Source organism: Oncorhynchus masou, chromosome 6, assembly GCF_036934945.1.
Source record: "Oncorhynchus masou masou isolate Uvic2021 chromosome 6, UVic_Omas_1.1, whole genome shotgun sequence".
NCBI lineage: Eukaryota > Metazoa > Chordata > Actinopteri > Salmoniformes > Salmonidae > Oncorhynchus > Oncorhynchus masou.
Window position 1 is genome coordinate 19,309,505 of NC_088217.1, and position 20,836 is coordinate 19,330,340.

General features: G+C 42.7%; 1 protein-coding gene across 2 annotated transcripts; it reads right to left on the reverse strand.

The window, feature by feature from the left end:
- Window positions 1-1,383: 1,383 nt before the first annotated feature.
- Window positions 1,384-17,852, reverse strand: LOC135541454 (WD repeat-containing protein 1-like). Of its 2 annotated transcripts, none has more exons than XM_064967713.1 (15): window positions 17,714-17,852; window positions 16,859-16,980; window positions 16,558-16,648; window positions 16,018-16,165; window positions 15,156-15,336; window positions 9,814-9,891; window positions 8,702-8,782; window positions 7,793-8,026; window positions 7,200-7,289; window positions 6,627-6,781; window positions 5,471-5,558; window positions 5,194-5,304; window positions 4,687-4,860; window positions 4,279-4,423; window positions 1,384-2,319 (listed from the first exon to the last, which is right to left on the reverse strand). In XM_064967713.1, exons 1-15 carry the CDS (start codon window positions 17,727-17,729, stop codon window positions 2,213-2,215), a joined length of 1,821 nt encoding a protein of 606 aa, XP_064823785.1. In that variant the 5' UTR covers window positions 17,730-17,852; the 3' UTR covers window positions 1,384-2,212. The 2 variants fall into 2 exon arrangements, with proteins under 2 accessions (XP_064823785.1, XP_064823787.1); XM_064967715.1 differs by having other exon boundaries at window positions 6,627-6,778; window positions 7,197-7,289.
- Window positions 17,853-20,836: the final 2,984 nt, after the last annotated feature.

Here is a 20,836-nt window from a genome sequence, read left to right on the forward strand (position 1 = left end):
CAGCCGCAACAAGGATACCCATGTAAGTGGGCAGGATACCCGGCGTAAGTGGGCAGTGCTGCTCGTTTTGGAGGATTATATTTAAACTTTAAATATGCAAGTCAGTTAAGAACAAATTCTTATTTACAATGGACGGCCTAGGAACAGTGGATTAACTGCCTTGTTCAAGGGACAGATTTTTACCTCATCAGCTCGGGGATTCGATCTAGCAACCTTTCGGTTACTGGCCCAATGCTCTAACCACTAGGCTACCTGCCGCCCCAGGGATACACATCTCGACCTTCGCCTCCATACGGGAGTTGCAGTGATAGGACCAGACTAACTACCAATTGGATACCACAAAATTGGGGAGGAAAATTAAATAAAAATCCTAAATATTCAGCCAGCTGCAATAACGCACAAAAGTAAAAATATATTTTTAAATGTAGCAAAGAAAATGAACAAAGCCTTGTGTGGTGTTGGATTTGCCCGAAATGAGTTCAACTTCATATTTTGAAGCAGTGTCAGCTGCATCATGTAATGAGTATACTTGTCATCAGCAAGGACGAGGGAGTTATTTAGGATAAACTGAACTAAGCACAGGCCAAAATCCTACAGGAAAACATGGTTAGTTTGTTTTCCAACCGACACTGGGAGAAATTCACATTTCAGCAGCAATAACCTAAAACAAGGCCAAATCGTCAATGGAGTTGCTTACCAATACGTCATTGAATGTTGCTGAGTTGCCTAGTTACAGTTCGGGCTTTATTTATAAAAATTAAAAAGCCATGAAATTCTTTGGCAAGAAAATGGTTGCCTGGCAATGATCAATATTCAACTTGAGAGCTTGAATAATTTTAAGTATAATGCACAAATATTGTACAATCCAGGTATGCAAAGCTCTTCGAGACTATCCCAGAAAGAGTCACAACTGTAAATACTGCCAAAGATGCTAACATGTATTGACTCAGGAGGTTAAATACTTATCTAAATCAAGATAAATGGAGGTTCTTTTTTTAACAAACATTAAGGATTTCTTTAAACTTTGACATGCGCATTGTGTGTAGATCATTAACATAATGTACATTTTAATTCCATTTTATCCATTTGAACCCATTTTTAGATTTAAATTCTAAGGCAGTATAATGAGAAACGTTCAAGGGGGTGTAGACTTATACTCTATAGGCATTGTATGTGAAAGTAATTGAGATATTTGAAATAGTTTCTGAACACAGGTCTGGGAATCAACAGGTACCAGTCATTCCACAAAAGCTAGTTGGCATTGGCTAGCGAAACTAACTTCCTTCATACTGCACGCAGAGACATAGAAATGGTATCAACAATTGACAGAAACCCGCAGTATTAATTTAAACATGAGTAGCACGAAATGGACATGAGTTGCTAGAAATTAGTAACGTTTGTTTTATTGTCATTAATATCCACCCTTAGGAAAAAGTGGAAGCAGCACAAAAAGAAAAAAATAATAAAGTAAAAAGTGTGAGACGGGAACATCGTGAGCCAAAAAGAAAAAAAAAATGGCAACAGTACAGGAGCTTCATTGAATAGACAGCATTTTGATTGTACACATGATTCATTTCTTTCTTGTTTTAAGTTCCTACTATTGCTCCCCCAATCACATTTGTTCCAACTAGAAATCATTCTGAAAGACATTGACGTTATGAGTCAAAGAAGAGGCAAAAAAAGCTAAATACCCACTCCCATACAAATGGTATCACCACCCTCGGCTGGAAACATCAACGAACAGGCAAGCACAATCGGAGGGCCATTCATTCGCAACTCAATCCCATTCAGGAATGTAACTGAAATATACCTCCATTGTCAATAAGGATCATTTTCCCCCCATAAATGTCATTCCCAGTTAACAGAGTTCAGATGAAACAACTCTCCAACCACACACAGGCATTTCACTTTGAACTGACATAAGGCTGTTGCCTCTGGAATGTTGAGCTTACAATTTGTTTCCTTGACCAGAAAAGCTTGATATCAATGCAGCCATTTGGGTTATTATTCTTTGTTTGTGCATTAGTGAACCGTTTAAAAGAATCAAAGAAAAAGACTGCGTTGGGATTCTTGCTTTAGACAAGCTTTTCTCTGCAGTGACTGACAATTTCAGGGGTTGCTGACAAGAGACCAATTAGATACATACAATATTATATGAGTAAGAGAGCGGTCTACAGTAGTCCTTGTCCCTAATGATCCATTCTTGTACAGATCAGAATTTAAGAGTCCACTGCTTGATGCTGGCGTCATGAGAGGTGGTCACTAGCGTGTGTTCATCTATCCAGGCCAGGCCACTGACATGGTGCAGCCTGTGGGCATCTGTGGAAAGGGATGCGAGAACATAAGTGATGTCATATGGCTAACATTTAAACCATTGGGAGTGAATATACAGTATGTGTTGCTGCTAAAAACTTGAGTATGTGGTTTTCCACTGGAAAGTGTGAGCATTTTAATGTATCCCTAGAACAGAGGTTCTTAAACCTTTTTAGCCTGGGACCCAAATTAGAAATTCTGTGTTTTCCTGGGACCCAAGCTTAGGAAAATATGCAACTATAAATAAAAGTCAGTACATTTCATTGCCCTTATGCCTAAAACAAATGGAATATAGACAAAAAATAACAATGAAATTAAATAAACATGAATAGATATTTACATCGGTATTATCCACCATTAAAAACACTTACACATTGTTTAGGTTGGAACTGTTGCTGCTAAAATACAATACATATTTCTATTCTGAACTGGAATAAACTGATCACATAGATATAGACAACACACTGAGTCCTAATGAGAGGTGTGGCTGGTTGAAGTTTTCAAAAAGCATGTATATTCTGGGCTGTTTTTGCAAGTGCAACACTGAGGTCATACTCTTCCTGTACGGGTTTAAGTATGTCAGAGTTGTGAACCCTGACTCACATAGGTATGTGGTGCCAAACTGGACCAGAACATCTACTGCATTCTTAGTCAAGAAGGAGACTGCTTCCTGCTGTAGATGAACAATCCACAATTGGGTGTTTGCCTCAAAAAGCATCTTGCCTCAGTTTATTCCAGTTAAGAATACAAATTGTATTTTAACAGCAACAGTTCCAACCTAGACTAGTTTAAAATAATTTCTACAGTAAGCTGTACAGTAGCCCTGATAATTTTCTTCTGTACTGTTACAAGGGTTGCACTATCAGCAACTAGCTTACTTTGGTGAATTTTAGCTACTACCTGTGTACAAGGCCAGGGGATTGTTTGAAAAGAGAAACTCACAGCTACGATGAGTTCGCACTCCCTTATTTCTGCTCATCATCACCTGTTATAAAATTACAACAATGCCTGTCGAAGTACTGTCTCCTGAAGCATTCTGCCGGGTTCTCAAAGAACTCCCTGGGTTTACCATCATGCTGTGGATGTTTGGTCAGGACGTGTCATTTTATTAATTTGTTCGTTTTGAGTGCCATTACTAAGCACTTCACAGCTCAAAACACATTGTGGGCGCTCCTTGTTATAAGTTTGTATGAAAGGGAGAGAAACTCAGCGCTTGTATATCCGTTTCATAACAATTGAGCTCAGTCAGAACTTGTGGCTAGCATGAGTCCATTTGATAACAGCGGTGAGTGATGGCGAGTGGGAAAGACAAGTTATGGCTGACAGCGCTGCAGTGTGTCGCGGAGTGATCAAGAAAACTGCAGGGGAAAAAAATTTGATAAACCGCGAAGCACATGGGCCTCCTTCTCTCACACTCGTGCAGCTGCCAAACTGAGCAGAGACCGTAGATGCACTTGGCCAAATCAATTCCAATAATTAATGAAATTATAAATTTACTCCGACACATCACGACCCACCATTAACAGGTACATACTTTAAGGCTGCCCTAGAATGGTGTCTAAGGAAGATACTGCCATGTAGCGGTGGTGAAAATAATTATATTTGGAAACATTGGGGAAATTCTACAGCAATGGTACTGCAAGATACCTCCCTCGCCAGTTAGCACACACTGAAAATTTGATTATTTTTTTTCTATATTCCCCCTAGTACTTTTTTGTAATGTTAACATTTGTTGTCCTGACAAATCAAACTACTAGCTCAAAATGGTTGCTACAGAAAGGTCAGCAGTTTAAAACCCCACCCCTGTCGAGAGTGGCGACACATTATCCGAGCAACATCTTCAGTTTCCATGACTTCAAATATCTGAATACGATAACAAAGAGAGGTTTTAAATAACTCCAGACACTTCTCTCTGTGGGTGTGTGTGTGCCACATTTGCTCTCTGAAAGCTATTTTGGCCCTCACCTGGGATCTTCAGCCTCTTGTCTGCATCATTCACTGTCCAAACGTAGACCATCATGTCCATTCCACCGCTGGCAAAGTGCTCATTGTCGGGGGACCAGGCCAAGGTAACTACTTTAGCGTGGTGTCCATAAAAATCATTTTTTACCTGTAGGACGGGGATAAACAGAAATGGATACAGAATCCAACATGTAACATCAAGTCTCCACTCATACTCAAATTGATGGGATGATTGTATGCATTACACTACCCGACTGATAATCACAAACCCAAATGGCATTTGTTGTTCATTGGGCTTTAGAAATATATTTATTGTACATCATTTGAGCATTCAGGACAATCAATATGGGACATGTTAATAGGTTATTTTTGCAAATTTTGCTTGAGATGGATACGTGGGAGACTGCATACCGAGTAATCATCCGCCACGGTGAAAACTGTGACGACCTTCTTCTCATCAGTGACGGCCAGGTAGGCTCCGTCTTTGGAGTAGGCCATGTCTGTGACTGGCCCTTTGGCCTCCATGCTCTTCCCCTCATCCTTCAGAGTGTTGCCTTGGACAGAATACAAGTGGACTTTCCCATCCTGCCAGGAGGAGGGAGAGAGGTGTCAAAGAAATACTATGGACAAGGGGAGGAATATTGAGTAGTTAGATCCAACCCACACCTAAATAAAAATCAGCAATCAGTTGAACAACAGTGTCATTCCCTCAGAGTTTCATAGCACTGGTTAATAGTGCAGAGTGGCTGTGGATCCAACTTCTTGGGATCTTTAGTCAGCTGCACCAAAAGATCTGGAGCTTCTGCGTATCAAATGAAGTGCATGTGTATAATCAGGCTATTCAGGAAAACTGTCATTGATCCCACACTAAGCTATAATAGTTCCAGTTCAAATGGAAGTTGCTATATGTAGACTTACTGCGCCGCCCACTGCCGCAGTGCTGCCTCCTGGGTGGATGGCTCCTGCTTCAGGCTCGTAGTCCAGACTGTCCAGCATGAACACCTTCTTCTGGTCCTTCAGCAACACCACCTGACAACCACACATTCAGTCAATATTAACACTATCCAGAACAGACAATTTAATGGTGTCACCCATATATGAATGACACAAAATATTTATTTGTGTTGACACTGTCTACCATACTATGATGCCTGAGTGACATGAGTTGGCACACATTAGGAGAGGATTTTGTTACCTTTCCAATGCACACCGCCAATGTGAGGCCCCCTGTTGCTACGGAAACATGTTTAGGCTGGACATCCATCTTTACCAGGTTGGAAGCACTGCAAAAACAAACTGTTAGTAACCACATTTCCAGCCACAAGTATGCGAGTAAAGTTCTACCCTATAAAAACAAAAAGAGACATGAAGTTACGGTGCAATTTTTTAAATGCCAACAGAATTTGTTAGTTGGACATGGTCAGAACTTTGTGTTGGCAGTTACACGTGAAATGTCGGTGGACGCCGTTATGTGCAAACATTGATATAATAGCCATTATACCAACGCTAACTTTGAGTCATACGATATGGTGTGTGGTCCTCCCACTACGACTCAGGAAACCACGCAGTTTTAGGCTACAGCTGAAATAAGTTATGAACTTCACAGGGTGGTGAAAGTGCATGGTAATGAGCTTGATGCATCTGTCGAAAAAATATCTAGGGTCTTATTTTGTTGCCATTATGATCAATGCTCGACTGCCGTTGGACAAAATAAAATATCAAATGTATCCATAATCTCATGTAGACTAGCCTATCAGCACAGTCTACCTGCAAACTGTTGGCTAGAATGCACAAGGCAAGATCAGAGGGGGAACATTTGCTATTTAATGCAATAGTAGAGTTGAAAATGTGACAAACACACTTCAGATTTTTATTCAGTACATGAAAACTTAAAGGAAAAAGTACATTGTGTGCGCTACGTGGGGCGGCAGGGTAGCCTAGTGGTTAGAGCGTTGGACTAGTAACCGGAAGGTTGCAAGTTCAAATCCCTGAGCTGACAAGGTACAAATCTGTTGTTCTGCCCCTGAACAGGCAGTTAACCCACTGTTCCTAGGCCGTCATTGAAAATAAGAATTTGTTCTTAACTGACTTGCCTAGTTAAATAAAGACATCACGCAGTTTTTTCTCTGCAACAACTCAGTTTGGTGGGGGGAATCAACACATCAATAGATTCACTATTTACTGAACATACCCTTTCCCAGAGGTATGGGCTCGAGTCACAAATATGATGACTTGCAACACAACTTTAACACCAATGACTTGGTCCCTAAGAGAGAACTGATAAATATTTCAGTGAAATCTGTATTTTAAGCGCATCTTCTACCTTCAGTATAGAACACATCTGGACCCACCTGTATTCTTTCTCTGTCACGCTGGTGAAGCGGACCGTGTCATCCATGCTGCAAGTCACCAGCTGGTCGGCCTCGTCCACCACCATCTTGGTGACAAGGTTGCTGTGGCCCTTCCCTGAGAAGCAGTTGTTCTCCCCGGTCTCGGCATCCCAGTAATGTGGAAGCCACAGTTAAGGATCATCTGACTGACACCAGGAGAGGGCAGCAGAGCAGATCTTAACTAACACAAGGGACCATAACATTGGTGGTGTGGGCCTCTTGTTAAACTAACAGATGATACAAGGACATTCGCAACAGTTGTGCAGTACATTTATGTAATGGAATATAAGCAGACATGGCCATTACATTTTATGTGAGTCTTCATTAGGTGCCAATGTTGCTACTGGATTATGAATACACAAGGCTTTGACTATTAGCACTTGGGGGAATTTATTAGGCTCCTTGTGTTCCAAATGCCAACCACCTAGATAAGCCCCATTCATTCAGGGGAAATGGCCTGTGCAGAAAGCACAGTTCATCATTAATATGCCTCAGTGTTGACACAGCATGCCTTCATTTTCCCAGTGAAAGGATATTGATGTGCCCGTCATGGCTGCCAGAGTAGATGTAAGCCCTCCCCTTGTTTTTGTGAACTGTCAAGGACTGAATGGATTTGCTGTGACCCTGTAAGGCACATAATGGGAGAGAATTGTTTAGCACAATCAGTTAAGAACATTCATTCTATTTGACGCAAGTGTCGCAGTTGTGATACTTTCAGTTGGCACGAATTCAGCATTTCCAATCATTGTGCAATTTCACGGGACTCTAGCAAACTGTCAAAATTAACTATTTAATTTTGAGGAATGCTGACAAAACCACTTGTAAGCCATCTCCTTTCCTGTTACTGAACTATGTGCTTGTGTTGAGTAACAAGTGACTTGAAGACAACTTTAAAGGAAGATTATGTGATAAAGATAATGTTTGTAAACAAGCTATGTCAGCTAGGGACCGTTTCTGGGCAGAGCATCAATATCAGGAGATTAAGCCTGCCAGTTGTGTCCAAATCGTAAAAAAAAATATTTAAAAACCTCAAGCCCTGACCCTCATTCCCCAACTCTAAGATGTGTTCACACTACACCATACTGCATTCTGAAAACCCTGTAATGAGAAAGAAGGTTTAGGCTTACCTTGATGGTGCGGAGCGGCCGGTCAGGGTTGCTCTTATCCAGGTAGTTGATGTAGCCCGACAGGGATATGCTGAGCAGGTGGTCCTTCTGCCACAGGCAGCCCAGCTGCTGGTCCATGACATCAGCGCCCATGTTGAAGGTGGTGAGGGCCATGCTGGTGCCCACATCCCACAGCTTCACAGTCTTGTCACCCGAGGCAGAGATGAGCTGGGAGCTGTCAGGGCTCCAGCTCACCTGAAGGAGAACAGAGGGAAGGAGTGGACCCAGGGTGACAAATAGGCATCACATCACTGTCGGTTATCACAATGCTTTCAGAGGAAACCTGTGCCGCTATAGTTTCTCTCTGGTAATGCAAAATGTACAGTCCCAAGCATTTTATTAAGCAGATGGCTAAGTTAATCACTACAGTCTTCCTGAGACCTGAAGTAGTCACACTGGAACTAGACATTCCAACACTGCATTGCAGTGTATGTCATGTTGTGGGTTAGAATCCCAGTTCAGATATGCCAGTGATGGAATACATTAGATACAGTCTAATAATGTTGTTACACTCAATCACCAATTCCTAGAAATCAAATATTGTTGGGGGCATGCAAAGTGAAAGTGTTTTAAAATGCAGTGGGTACAAGAAAGTTTGACTTTGTTTTCACAGGAACACATTGCACTTCTAATTTGAAAAGGAAAGCATTAATTTTGTTTGTTTACGTTCAAGCCCCTCTAGCAACTGCATGGCAGCTTTAATCTTGACTGGGTGTTCACCCCTCAGCAGTGAAGCCTGACAAGTTATGCTGAAGAGGAAAAAGACTGACGTTTCCATTCTCAGCAGGCTAAAGTAAAAACCCAATGCCTACATGTCTCAAACCACCAGGAAAAGTTGAACAAAAAGAGAAACTCCATCGAGATACTTACGGCATAGACTCCTCCTTCGTGGGCCTTCGCTCCGCCCAGAGCCCCAAGCTTCTCGCCAGTCTTTCCGTCATATAGGAAGATCTAGGAAAACAGGGCAATTTGACACTTCTAGTAAGAACCAGTACTGTAGGGTAAAATTGAATTTCAACAGCCACGTAGAAACACCCATCTGTCTATTACTGTCCTCCAGTCAGCAATTATTGTCAGTTCACTGGAAAGTATCTGACATTGTGCTGAGTTACAGCTGTTTTCTACTATACTTCTAATCCCACTCCACCACACACATTCACTAAAATATACTGAACAAAAATATAAACACAACATTCAAATTTTGAGTTAGTTTATATAAGGAACTCAATTGAAATTAATTAGGCCCTAATCTATGGATTTCATGAATGGACAGGGGTGCAGCCATGGGTGGGCATAGGCACACCCAATCAGAATTTGTTTTCCCCACAAAAGGGCTTAATTAGACAAAAGTACTCCTCAGTTTCACCAGCTGTCCGGGTGGCTGTTCTCAGACGATCCCGCAGGTGAAGAAGCCAGATGTGGAGGTCCTGGGCTTGCGTGGTTACACGTGGTCTGCGGTTGAGGCCGGTCAGGTGTACTGCCATTATCTCTAAAATGACGTTGGAGACTGCTTATGGTAGAGAAATGAACATTAAATTCTGGCAACAGCTCTGGTGGACATTCCTGCAGTCAGCATGCCAAATAGCACACTCCCTCAACTTGAGACATCTGTGGCATTGTGTGACAACCTTGGAGTGGCCTTTTGTCCCCAGTACAAGGTGCACCTGTGTAATGATCATGCTTATTTATATGCCACACCTGTCAGGTGTATGGATTATCTTGGCAAAATAAGAAATGCGCACCAAATTTGATCGAATAAGCTTTGTGACCGTATGGAAAATGTCTGAAATCTTTTTATCAGCTCATGAAACATTGGACCAACACTTTACATGTTGCGTGTATATTTTTGTTCAGTATAAAATACAATTCTAGAAGAATTAAGACAGGCTGTCAATGTTCTACCAACTGTGGTGGGTTCTGAGACCACCTTAGTGATGCTGGGTCCCTGACCATGGAGCAGCTCTGGTAGCTAGCGGACTCACCTGACCGTCAGCGCCAGCCGTACAGAAGCGGTTCCCGTCTGGAGAGAAACGCACGCAGTTGACAAACCGGCTGTGGTCCTAGGATGGGGTAGGGGATTGTTAGAGACTTGAGCTTTTCCAAAAAGGAGGACTATTATTGATTTTCTGGTTAATTTAAGAAAGCAACATTTGTATATTGGTTGTTGTCTATCAATTATACTGTCAAGTTTAAGTAAGTCTCTTAAATATTGCAAGTCATTTGACAGTTACCGGACTAACTCATTGAGCCAGCTTTCTACAAAACCCTTCTCTTTGAAAAAAGAAAAACGAGAATATACAGAACCATGCCACATTCAAAAGAAAATGAAGACCCAAGAACAGATATAGCCCTTGGTTCACTCCAGGCCTGACTGCCCTTGACCAGCACAAAAACTTGCTGTGGCGGACTGCAATAGCGTCGAATAGTCCCCACGATATGCAACTGTTCAGGGAAGTCAGGAACCAATACACGCAGTCAGTCAGGAAAGCAAAGGCTAGCCTTTTCAAGCAGAAATTCACATCTGGAAGCTCTAACTAAAAAGTTTTGGGACACAAGTCCATGAAGAACAAGAGCACCTCCTCCCAGCTGCCCACTGCACTGAGTCTAGGTAACACGGTCGCCACTGATAAATCCATGATAATCGAACATTTCAATAAGCATTTCTCAACAGCTGGCCATGCCTTCCTCCTGGCTACTCCAACCCCGGCCAACAGCTCCGCCTCACCTGCAGCTACTCGCCCAAGCCTCCCCAGCTTCTCCTTCACCCAAATCCAGACAGCAGATGTTCTGAAAGAGCTGCAACCTGGACCCGTACAAATCAGCTGGGCTTGACAATCTGGACCTGCGCTTTCTAAAACTATCCGCCGACATTGTTGCAACCCCTATTACCAGCCTGTTGAACCTCTCATATAGTCCGAGATCCATAAAGATTGGAAAGCTGCTGCGGTCATCCCTCTCTTCAAAGGGGGTGACACATTAGACCAAAACTGTTACAGACCTATATCCATCATGCCCTGCCTATCTAAAATCTTCAAAAGACAAGTTAATAAACAGATCACTGACCACTTCGAATCCCATCGTACCTTCTACGCTGTGCAATCCAGCTTCTGAGCCGGTCACGGGTGCACCTCAGCCACACTCAAGGTACTAAACGATATCATAACCGCCATCGAAAAAGGACAGTACTGTGCAGCAGTCTTCAACCTGGCCAAGGCTTTCGACTCTCAATCACTGTATTCTTATCGGCAGACTCAATAGTCTTGGTTTTTCTAATGACTGCCTCGCCTGGTTCACCAACTACTTTGCAAACAGAGTTCAGGGAGTCAAATCGGAGGGCATGTTGTCCGGACAACAAGTAGTAGCTCTACTTGCACATCATAATCTGCTCATTTATCACTCCAGTGTTAATCTGCTAAATTGTAGTTATTCCCTCCTACGGCCTATTTATTGCCTACCTTCGCATGCCTTTTACACACTATATATAGACTTTTTTCTGCCGTGTCATTGACTTGTTTATTGTTTACGCCATGTGTAACATTGCTTTGCTTTATCTTGGCCAGGTCGCAGTTGCAAATGAGAACTTGTTCTCAACTAGCCTACCTGGTTAAATAAAATGTAAAACATACAGAAGGGACAACCTACTTCTGGAGACCCTGAGCAGAAATTCTTCAGAGGAATTTCAGTTGTTTCGATACATACGGTTCCCTTTTTCAACACCCATATAGTAGATCTCATAAGTCTCAATTATTGCGGAGTGAGGTCACGTGCTTAATAAAGTATCTGTTATAGGAGTATAATTTATTTTCTTTTTTAGGATGGATCACATTGAATTGTAGTAGGTTTTAATTCTGTAACGTATTGATTGTTGTTTCTCCACCCCCACCCAATATTGTTTTGCTAAATTTGCCTAATGGGACTAAAATGTGGATTTATAAGCACTAAATGTGTATGGACTTGGCCCAAGACCACAAACAGCGACCGGTGGCAGCCTGTAGCAAGCCCTAGTCCGGACACATCATCCCAAAACTGCAAAAATGCTGACTGCTCCAAGGCAAGTAGTGTTTGCTAAGCATAATGCACCCAATTTTTTTTTTTAAGGATACTTATTGAATAAGTTGAGGTCAGTCTGTACGAACCTCAACTTGCAGTCGACACCATGTGAAACTGCATAAAACACTGATCCTGAGAAACTGAGAAGCACTCAAAAAAAGTCGTCAAGAATGTACCGTGCGTTTGGAAAGTATTCAAACCCCTCAACGCATTTTGTTACATTAAACTTCCTAAAATAGATTGCAATCTACACACAATGACAAAGCAAAAACTGATTTTTATAAAATGTATGCAAATTTAAAAATAACTATTTAGACCTTTTACTCAGTACTTTGTTGAAGCACCTTGGCAGCGAGTCTTCTTGGGCATGACGCTACAAGTTTGGCAAACCTGTATTTGGAGAGTTCCTCCCATTCTTATCTGCAGATCCTCTCCAGCTTTGTCAGGTTGGATGGGGAGTGCCACTGCACAGCTATTTTCAGGTCTCTCAAGAGCTGTTCGATCAAGTTCAAGTCCGGGCTCTGGCTTGGCCACTCAAGGACATTCTGAGACTTGGCCCGAAGCCACTCCTGCATTGTCCTGTTGGAAGGTGAACCTCGCCCCAGTCTGATGTCCTGAGCATTCTGGAGCAGGTTCAGCAAGGATCTCCCTGTACTTTGCTCTGTTCATCTTTCCCTCAATCCTGACTAGTCTCCCAGTCTCTGAAAAACATCCCCACAGCATGATGCTGCCACCACCATGCTTCACCAAAGGGATGGTGCAAGGTTTCCTCCAGACGTGATGGTTGGCATTCAGGCCAAAGAGATCAATCTTGGTTTCATCAGACCAGAGAATCTTGTTTCTCATGGTCGGAGAGAACTTTAGGTGCTTTTTGGCTAAATCCAAGCGGGCTGCAATGTGCCTTTTACTGAAGAGTGGCTTCCGTCTGGCCACTACCATAAAGGCCTGATTGGTGGTGTGCAGCAGAGATGGTTGTCCTTCTGGACAGTTCTCCCATCTCCACAGAGGAACTCTGGAGCCCTGTCAAAGTGACCATCCGGTTCTTGGGCACCTCCCTCACCAAGGCCGTTCTCCCCTGAACTGCTCAGTTTAGCTGGGCGACCAGCTCTAGGAAGAGTCTTGGTGGTTCCGAACTGCTCACATTTAAGAATGGAGGTCACAGTGTTCTTGGCGACCGTCAATGCTGCACACATTTGTTGTTACCCTTCCCCAGATCTGTGCCTTGACACAATCCTCAACCATGGCTTTTGCTCTGACATGCACTGTCAACTGTGGAGCTTATATAGAGACTTACCAAACCATGTCCAATCAATTGAATTGACCAGAGGTGGACTCCAGTCAAGTTGTAGAAACATCAAGGATGATCAATGGAAACAGGATGCACCTGAGCTCAATTTCAAGTGTCATAGCAAAGTGTCAGTTATTTCTTTTTTGCAAAAAATGTATACAAAAAAAAAGTCGTCATTGTGTGTAGATTTATGAGGAAGAAATCCATTGAATAATTTTTAGAATAAGGTTAGAAGATACAACATGGAAAAGGTCAAGTGGTCCAAATAAACTGTAAATGCATAGGCCCAAGAGCAGAGTGTAGTTCACCTTGACTACAATATTGTCAATATGTTCACTACAGAGTGTTCTTAGCTGTTCTGGAACCCTCTTTAAATTAGATATGGGGGGGGGGAAATACAGTAGAATATTAGTCGGATGTACCCGCATCAAAATTCCAGTATTTGTCCTTGATAGTTTGCTCTCTCTTATTTTTAAACAGTGAGCCAATTTATTTTCAGCACAATGTATTTCCATGACTGATCAAAACTCACTTTCTCATGGCTCACTCGTCACTCAGCAGCAGACATATGGTGAGCAATAACATCAAGTCATTGTGCAGTATCGAATTGCAATACATAGATATACATACATATCGTATCAGCACCAAAGTATCGTGGTAATATCCTATCATGAGGTCCCTGGTAATTCCCAGCCCTACTTTAAAGCCTCATCAGAAATACTCCACTTTTTTTTGGGGGGGGGGGGGGGATTCAGCAGCATGTTAACCAGACTAATGTCATCAGCAGCTCAGCACCATGAGCTAAGTGACTGAGACAATGTCAAAATCTCCTTTCGCACTTTAAAAGAAACCAAAGTTGGCTTGATTCCGACGCACACTGATACGTTCCATGGTCAACAAATGTATGGCTTCCCAGTGGTGTAAATTACTACTTAAGTCAATTTTGGGGGTCTGTACTTTACTATATTCCTAAAGAAAAAAGGTACTTTTTACTCCATACATTTTCCATGACACTAAAGTACTCATTATATTTTGAAAGCTTAGCAAGACATGAAAATGGTCCAATTCAGACTCATCAAGACAAACATCTTTGGTCATCCCTACTGCCTTTGATCTGGCGGACTCATTAAACAAAAATGCTTAATTTGTAAAGGTGTTGGGGTGTGCCCCTGGCTATCCGTAAATAAAAATGGTGCCGCATGGTTTGTTTATATAGTGAATTTGAAATGGTTTATATACTTAAGTATATTATAAACCAAATACTTTGACTTACTCATGTAGTTATTTACTGGGTGACTCACTTTTACTTTAGTAACCTTTTATTAAGGTATATTTCATCTTTTACTCAAGTATGACAATTGAGTACTTTTCCCACCGTGACTTCCGTCCGTGCTCACGACAGGGCTAACCGAGTGAAAAGGTCTATAGTACCAAAAGGCAATACTAATTTTATTTTTTGTATAAATCCAGAATCAATTCCCAAATTTCTTCAGAAATGTCAGACTTTTCTCATTTGGGGAAAAGTCTGTACTCTGCCCTCTCTGTAACTCACAAACCGATAAGTGGTCAAGTGGAGTGTCAATTAGTTAGTAGGCAAATGGAAAACTATCCTCCAATAGCCTCCTTTTGGCAAGGAAACAAGTATATCCTACCGGAGTTCTTCTCCCGAAGAGTTATGAAATCTCCCACCCCCCTTGAAATCAGCTAATTGCTTTTTTGTAGGAGAAAATCTGGCAAACATTTAAAAACGATATGCTATGTATCCTTTCATCTACAAAATGTCTTGCACAACTAGCAAAATCTGATATCACTTCATACATTTTGGGATTACACCCTGTAAACATAATTTGCCTGATGCACAATTGGAGTAGTAATTTCATACAAGCACATTTGTCCACTTCCCCTCTCCGCCTCTGCTCGATTACCTTTTTCTAAAAAGGGAGGCCAGAGACACGAGTTGAGACTCATCGAGAAAAGGCCACTCACTGTGCTTGAGAACTTGAACTTGAAAGGGGGTCCCTCAAAGAAGGCCCCACAGTTGTCATCACTGCCGGTGATGAGGCGGTAGGGGCGAGTCTGCTTGATGTCCACGCTGTTGATGATTTTGGAGTGGCCCGAGATCTCGCCCACTGAGGAGCCAGTGTCCCACAGGAACACAGCCCCAAACCTGTAAGGAAGAACAAACACATTTACAAAGTGGGACAAGACATGATGCAATGCAAAATGTGCAGCGATTCACTAGATAGAAGCAAATCATTCATAAGTGCATAGATGAAAGAGACAACCTTATCCAAGTTTTAGGGGAGTTATGAAAGTCTTGGGTGAAGGGTGTTTTTGAATGAATCTTCTGACGTCCGGAAATCTCATTTTAAAGGGGTTCAAGCAATGTCTAGTAATTGAATATTCAATTCATGTCAGATACTGGAATGTTTACAACAGGGTTAGTCACTAGAGTTGAGAGCCGTTGCCCCAACATGCTGGGGACATGTTCAGAAGACAAAACGGGAGGAACAAAAGGAGGCATCACCTGAACATACCCACTAAGGATGTTCATTTTAGTTTCAAAAGAGTTTGGCATATGCCTAACTGAACACAACCCTGATTCAGCTGATCATGATTCTATAATTCATGGACATGTTATTGCTGATGTGGAACAAAAACCTGCACACCCCATAACTCGTTAACAGCGGACATAAAGCTTATGCAATCCTCTATGACCTACTACCATTGTTCACCAAAGTGTAAATGCTGCACTGTTAGCAGGACCCGAGCTCTTATTTGGAAGATAACGGTACAGGCACCATGTCCCTGTCCTGCATGTGGTCTGAACTAGGCCCTACAGACTTACTTCTCACGTCCCTCTCCCACACAAGCAATCCTTTTGCTGTCCTCAGTCCAGGCGATGTCCTTGATTTTGCCCCCAAAAGGCTGGTACTCGTACTTCAGAAGGTGCTCCTTCTGGGTAGTGTCCCAGATACGGATCTTACCAGACACATCTGTAGGAAACATATTTGAACGTTGTAGATTTGGCGTCACTATCATAAAAATGATCTCTGCCCATTTGGCTTTGTGCAAATGAGACCAGGTACAGGTCTTGTCACTATTCACAATTAAGACAAATCCATTGACAGACAAGATCTGAGTGAATTTGAAAAAGCATTCACGTTTCTTGGCATGTTTTATGATAAGACATGATTCATTAGGAACCCATTAGCCAACGCCAATAGCTAGTCTTACTGGAGTCCGACTACAACAAAAAAGTCAGGACAAAAAAAACAAAAATACTACAATTAAAATACATTAACATGTAGTGTCTGTGTGTGCGCATCTATCAGTTACACATACATGTCAGTACATACACACAAGTAGGTCATAACTATCTAGCTACCTCCAGACGCAATGTAGAAGCCACTGGGAGCATACTTGGCAACAGTAACTTGATGAGGGTGCTCGGTGTAGATGTCAGCTATGGCAGGGTTCTGTCAGAGATGAAGGCAAAACTTGAACATCAGTACAGGTTCTCATACAATATAGACTGGGGAAGAGGTTAAATCCTTGAATAAAATCTGACCAGCCCAGTTCACATGTTTTACTGTACATGAACACACCCAAATATAGGCCTGTGAGTTTCAGGTTATCAGCTGCCAACAATGTGTCAAGTGATATGTCCATTAGATTTAAATAATTACATCTATGTTCCTGATGATGACACTCTTCCCATTGGTGTAGAGGAAGTTGTTGCCTTTGGGATCTCCACCAAGGACTTTGGCAACTCCTCGCTCCATCTGCGGGAGGCTGGCAAATACATGCTCTGTGTGAACGGCAAGGAAATGTGGATTATTAATAATAACAACATAATCTAAGTTAGTCTAGGCATTGACCTATTTGGTTGGTAAAAAAAACAAACATACACATTAAGATCAGCCTACAGCAGCTGTAAAAACGGACAAATCAAAACTACACTCCAATCAATTAATACAAATGACACTGTTGCTTGTATTATGTATGATGCCAGGCCTCTGAAATGCATAGCAGACCTGTAATAGCAGTCTGTCACAAAGACAATAAATAGGTCTTCATGTACCTCTGCTTTTAGCTGATACATTAACTACACGTTAGCAGATAAGTGTAAAATATGCATACGACTGTATAGTGTTACTAAAAAAATCACCCACACTCAGTGACATGTCAACACTGCGTTGCATATTTCGTGCACAAATCGAGTGCCATATTTCCTTCAAACAATTTCAAAACAGAGTAGGTTCCCTTTCAAGCTCCATCCAATGAGAGGAAACTCAATTATGAATACGTGGCTATTTACCTAGTTACAGAAGAACTTTGGCAGGGGTGTGATGTCTCAAGACAAGAAATGTGATTGAAAATGCAGAATGGGCGAGGTTAGTGCTTACACACGTAGTTACAGTAGCTAGCTAGCTAACGTTAGCTGTTTCTCTGTGGTGAAGCACTAGTTGTACTAAGGGAACGATTAAAGGTCCATCTTTAATGTATATTATTTCAAAAAATAAACTAATAAAACTACTTACTCAAATCATAGGTCATATTCGCAGATTTTGTATTAATTCCTCCGATGAATGAAACGCCAAACCTCCCTTATCCACCGGCAGTTCTGGACTCTGCTAATCGCACAAACACGGAAGCGAACGGCACTCTCCGTATGCCTGGCTTTGCCCATATATAGTAAACTCAGCTTCGACGCGAGCAGCTGTCGCCCACTAGACTTGCGCTTACTTGCCTGTCGAGGAAATGACGTTACCTTGAATAGTCAAGTAATTCAAGAAGATACCCAACAAGGTAAATAAAGGACACTTTGCCCCAGAGGTTATGGAATCGATGTGATAACAAATAGGTAAAAATAACTATTTTAAAACCTAACACACGTATACAGCTATGCAAGCATCAGCACTGGGTGTGGGGATGGGGGATCCCCAGCACAAGCGGCTGGTGGCACCTTAATTGGGTAGGACAGGCTCATTGTAATGACTGGAATGGAATTAATGAAACGTATAAAACACATGGTTTCTATGTTTTACATTTGAATCATTTAGCACAGGGTTTCCCAAACTCAGTCCTGTGCCGCTAGTCCTGTTTCTAAATGTAACGAATGTGAAACGGCTAGCTTAGTTGGCGGTGGTGCGCGCTGAAAAGCGTTTCACTTACTCTGGGACCTTGAAGTAGTGGTTCCCCTTGCTCTGCAAGAGCAGCGGGTTTTGTGGAGCGATGGGTAACGATGCTTCGTGGATGACTGTTGTTGATGTGTGCAGAGGGTCCCTGGTTCGTGCCCGCGAAGGGACGGTCAAAAGTTATATACATAAACACTACCTCATTGATGTGGATGCTACCATGATTACGGATAGTCCTGAATGAATCATGAATAATGATGAGTGAGAAAGTTACAGATGCACAAATATCATACCTCCAAAACGTGCGAACCTCGCACCATTACAATAACACGGGGGTTTATTTAGTTTGATGTAATCATTGCGTGTTAGGAATATGGAACTAAATACTAAACTTTTGACCTACTTTAAATACGTGAATTTGTCCCCCTAAAATGTGTGGGGGGGGGGCTTATGTACAAAGAGTGCTTTAATTTCTAAACGGTTCGCCTGATATGGACGAAAATACCCTCAAATTACAGCTTTTTTACAACCTGGCAGCTGGGCTGGTCGACGGGCCAGGAGTGGTCCCAGGAGAGAGCTATAGTGCAGAGTACGCCGTATTTGAGACTGTGAGTGTCCAGGAGTCTGCCTGAGATCCAACTTAACCAGTCCGTGCAATCATACACTAGTTACATTGCAGACCCAAGCATAGATAAAATGGCCTGAGAAATGTAATGGCCTCCGTCTCAGGGAGCGCGACACCCCTTTGCCCAGGCTGTGGGCAGGAACATCAGCAACCCCACGGCCATGCTGCTCAGCACTGCCAACATGCTCCATCACCTCAAGTGAGTGGGCACTGCTTCCAATGGGATTTGTGCGCGGGTGTGTGTGTGCACTAACCTCAACTGACTGTGATAGCTTGGAATACCACTGCAACATGTTGTCAGACGCTGTCCGAAGGGTCATCAAACAGGCAAGGTAATTGTGTGTGACGATATTGTATCAACACTATTAAATCCTGTTGGTTTGTGTGCATTTATTAATTCTACAGTTGGATGGGAGAGCACACGGTTGGGTCTTTGCAATATGTATATGAATTTTGTACATCAAATCATGGATAAAAGTGGAAAAACAAACACTCTGATCCAAACAATTGAATGACCCTCAAATTGCATTTGTCAATGAAAATACACTTAAAAAGCAATAACCCATATCCTGGTGTGTGAGAGCCTTTTGATTGTGCATGTTGACGTGGGTGGAATCCTGTACACCACTCTGTGTCCTGCTGTACATTGTTCTTGTAACTGTAGAAACTGACTGGTTGGTAACAAAGATGGACTAACTGTTGTCTGCGCTCCAGGACGTATTAGGACTAATAGCAGCAGCTCTAACCCTGACTAATACCATGGTTCCTAGACCGGTGCATGGTCAACACAGAATCTATGTTTTTGCAGAGTGAATGTGGGAGAATGGTTTCTGTTCACTGAAATAGTGTAGGTATTATGGTCTGATAATTTAGAGAAATGGTGGTAGCTTGATTGAAAGTGGAAGGACGTGTGATCTGAATTTGTGAAGTATAGTGTTTGTCAATTCACTAGAGCAGGGGTGGGAAACTCCAGTCCTCAGCAGCCAAAGGGGTGTCATACTTTCCCCTGTCCCTAGCATACTTTCCCCTGTCCCTAGCAAACTTTCCCCTGTCCCTAGCAAACTTTCCCCTGTCCCTAGCATACTTTCCCCTGTCCCTAGCAAACTTTCCCCTGTCCCTAGCATACTTTCCCCTGTCCCTAGCATACTTTCCCCTGTCCCTAGCATACTTTCCCCTGTCCCTAGCATACTTTCCCCTGTCCCTAGCAAACTTTCCCCTGTCCCTAGCATACTTTCCCCTGTCCCTAGCATACTTTCCCCTGTCCCTAGCAAACTTTCCCCTGTCCCTAGCAAACTTTCCCCTGTCCCTAGCAAACTTTCCCCTGTCCCTAGCATACTTTCCCCTCTGTCCCTAGCATACTTTCCCCTCTGTCCCTAGCATACTTTCCCCTGTCCCTAGCATACTTTCCCCTGTCCCTAGCATACTTTCCCCTCTGTCCCTAGCATACTTTCCCCTGTCCCTAGCATACTTTCCCCTGTCCCTAGCATACTTTCCCCTGTCCCTAGCATACTTTCCCCTGTCCCTAGCATACTTTCCCCTGTCCCTAGCAAACTTTCCCCTGTCCCTAGCAAACTTTCCCCTGTCCCTAGCATACTTTCCCCTGTCCCTAGCATACTTTCCCTGTCCCTAGCAAACTTTCCCCTGTCCCTAGCATACTTTCCCCTGTCCCTAGCAAACTTTCCCCTGTCCCTAGCATACTTTCCCCTGTCCCTAGCATACTTTCCCCTGTCCCTAGCAAACTTTCCCCTGTCCCTAGCATACTTTCCCCTGTCCCTAGCATACTTTCCCCTGTCCCTAGCATACTTTCCCCTGTCCCTAGCAAACTTTCCCCTGTCCCTAGCAAACTTTCCCCTGTCCCTAGCATACTTTCCCCTGTCCGTAGCATACTTTCCCCTGTCCCT

What these genes read in the sequence shown, in the direction of transcription:
- LOC135541454 (XM_064967713.1), bottom strand. An exon ending in AGTTCAAGTTCTCAAGCACA is followed by an intron (nt 9,892 to 15,155) that starts GTGAGTGGCCTT and finishes ACCCCATCCTAG; the next exon opens with GACCACAGCCGGTTTGTCAA. An exon ending in CGGCTGGCGCTGACGGTCAG is followed by an intron (nt 8,783 to 9,813) that starts GTGAGTCCGCTA and finishes CTGTTTTCCTAG; the next exon opens with ATCTTCCTATATGACGGAAA.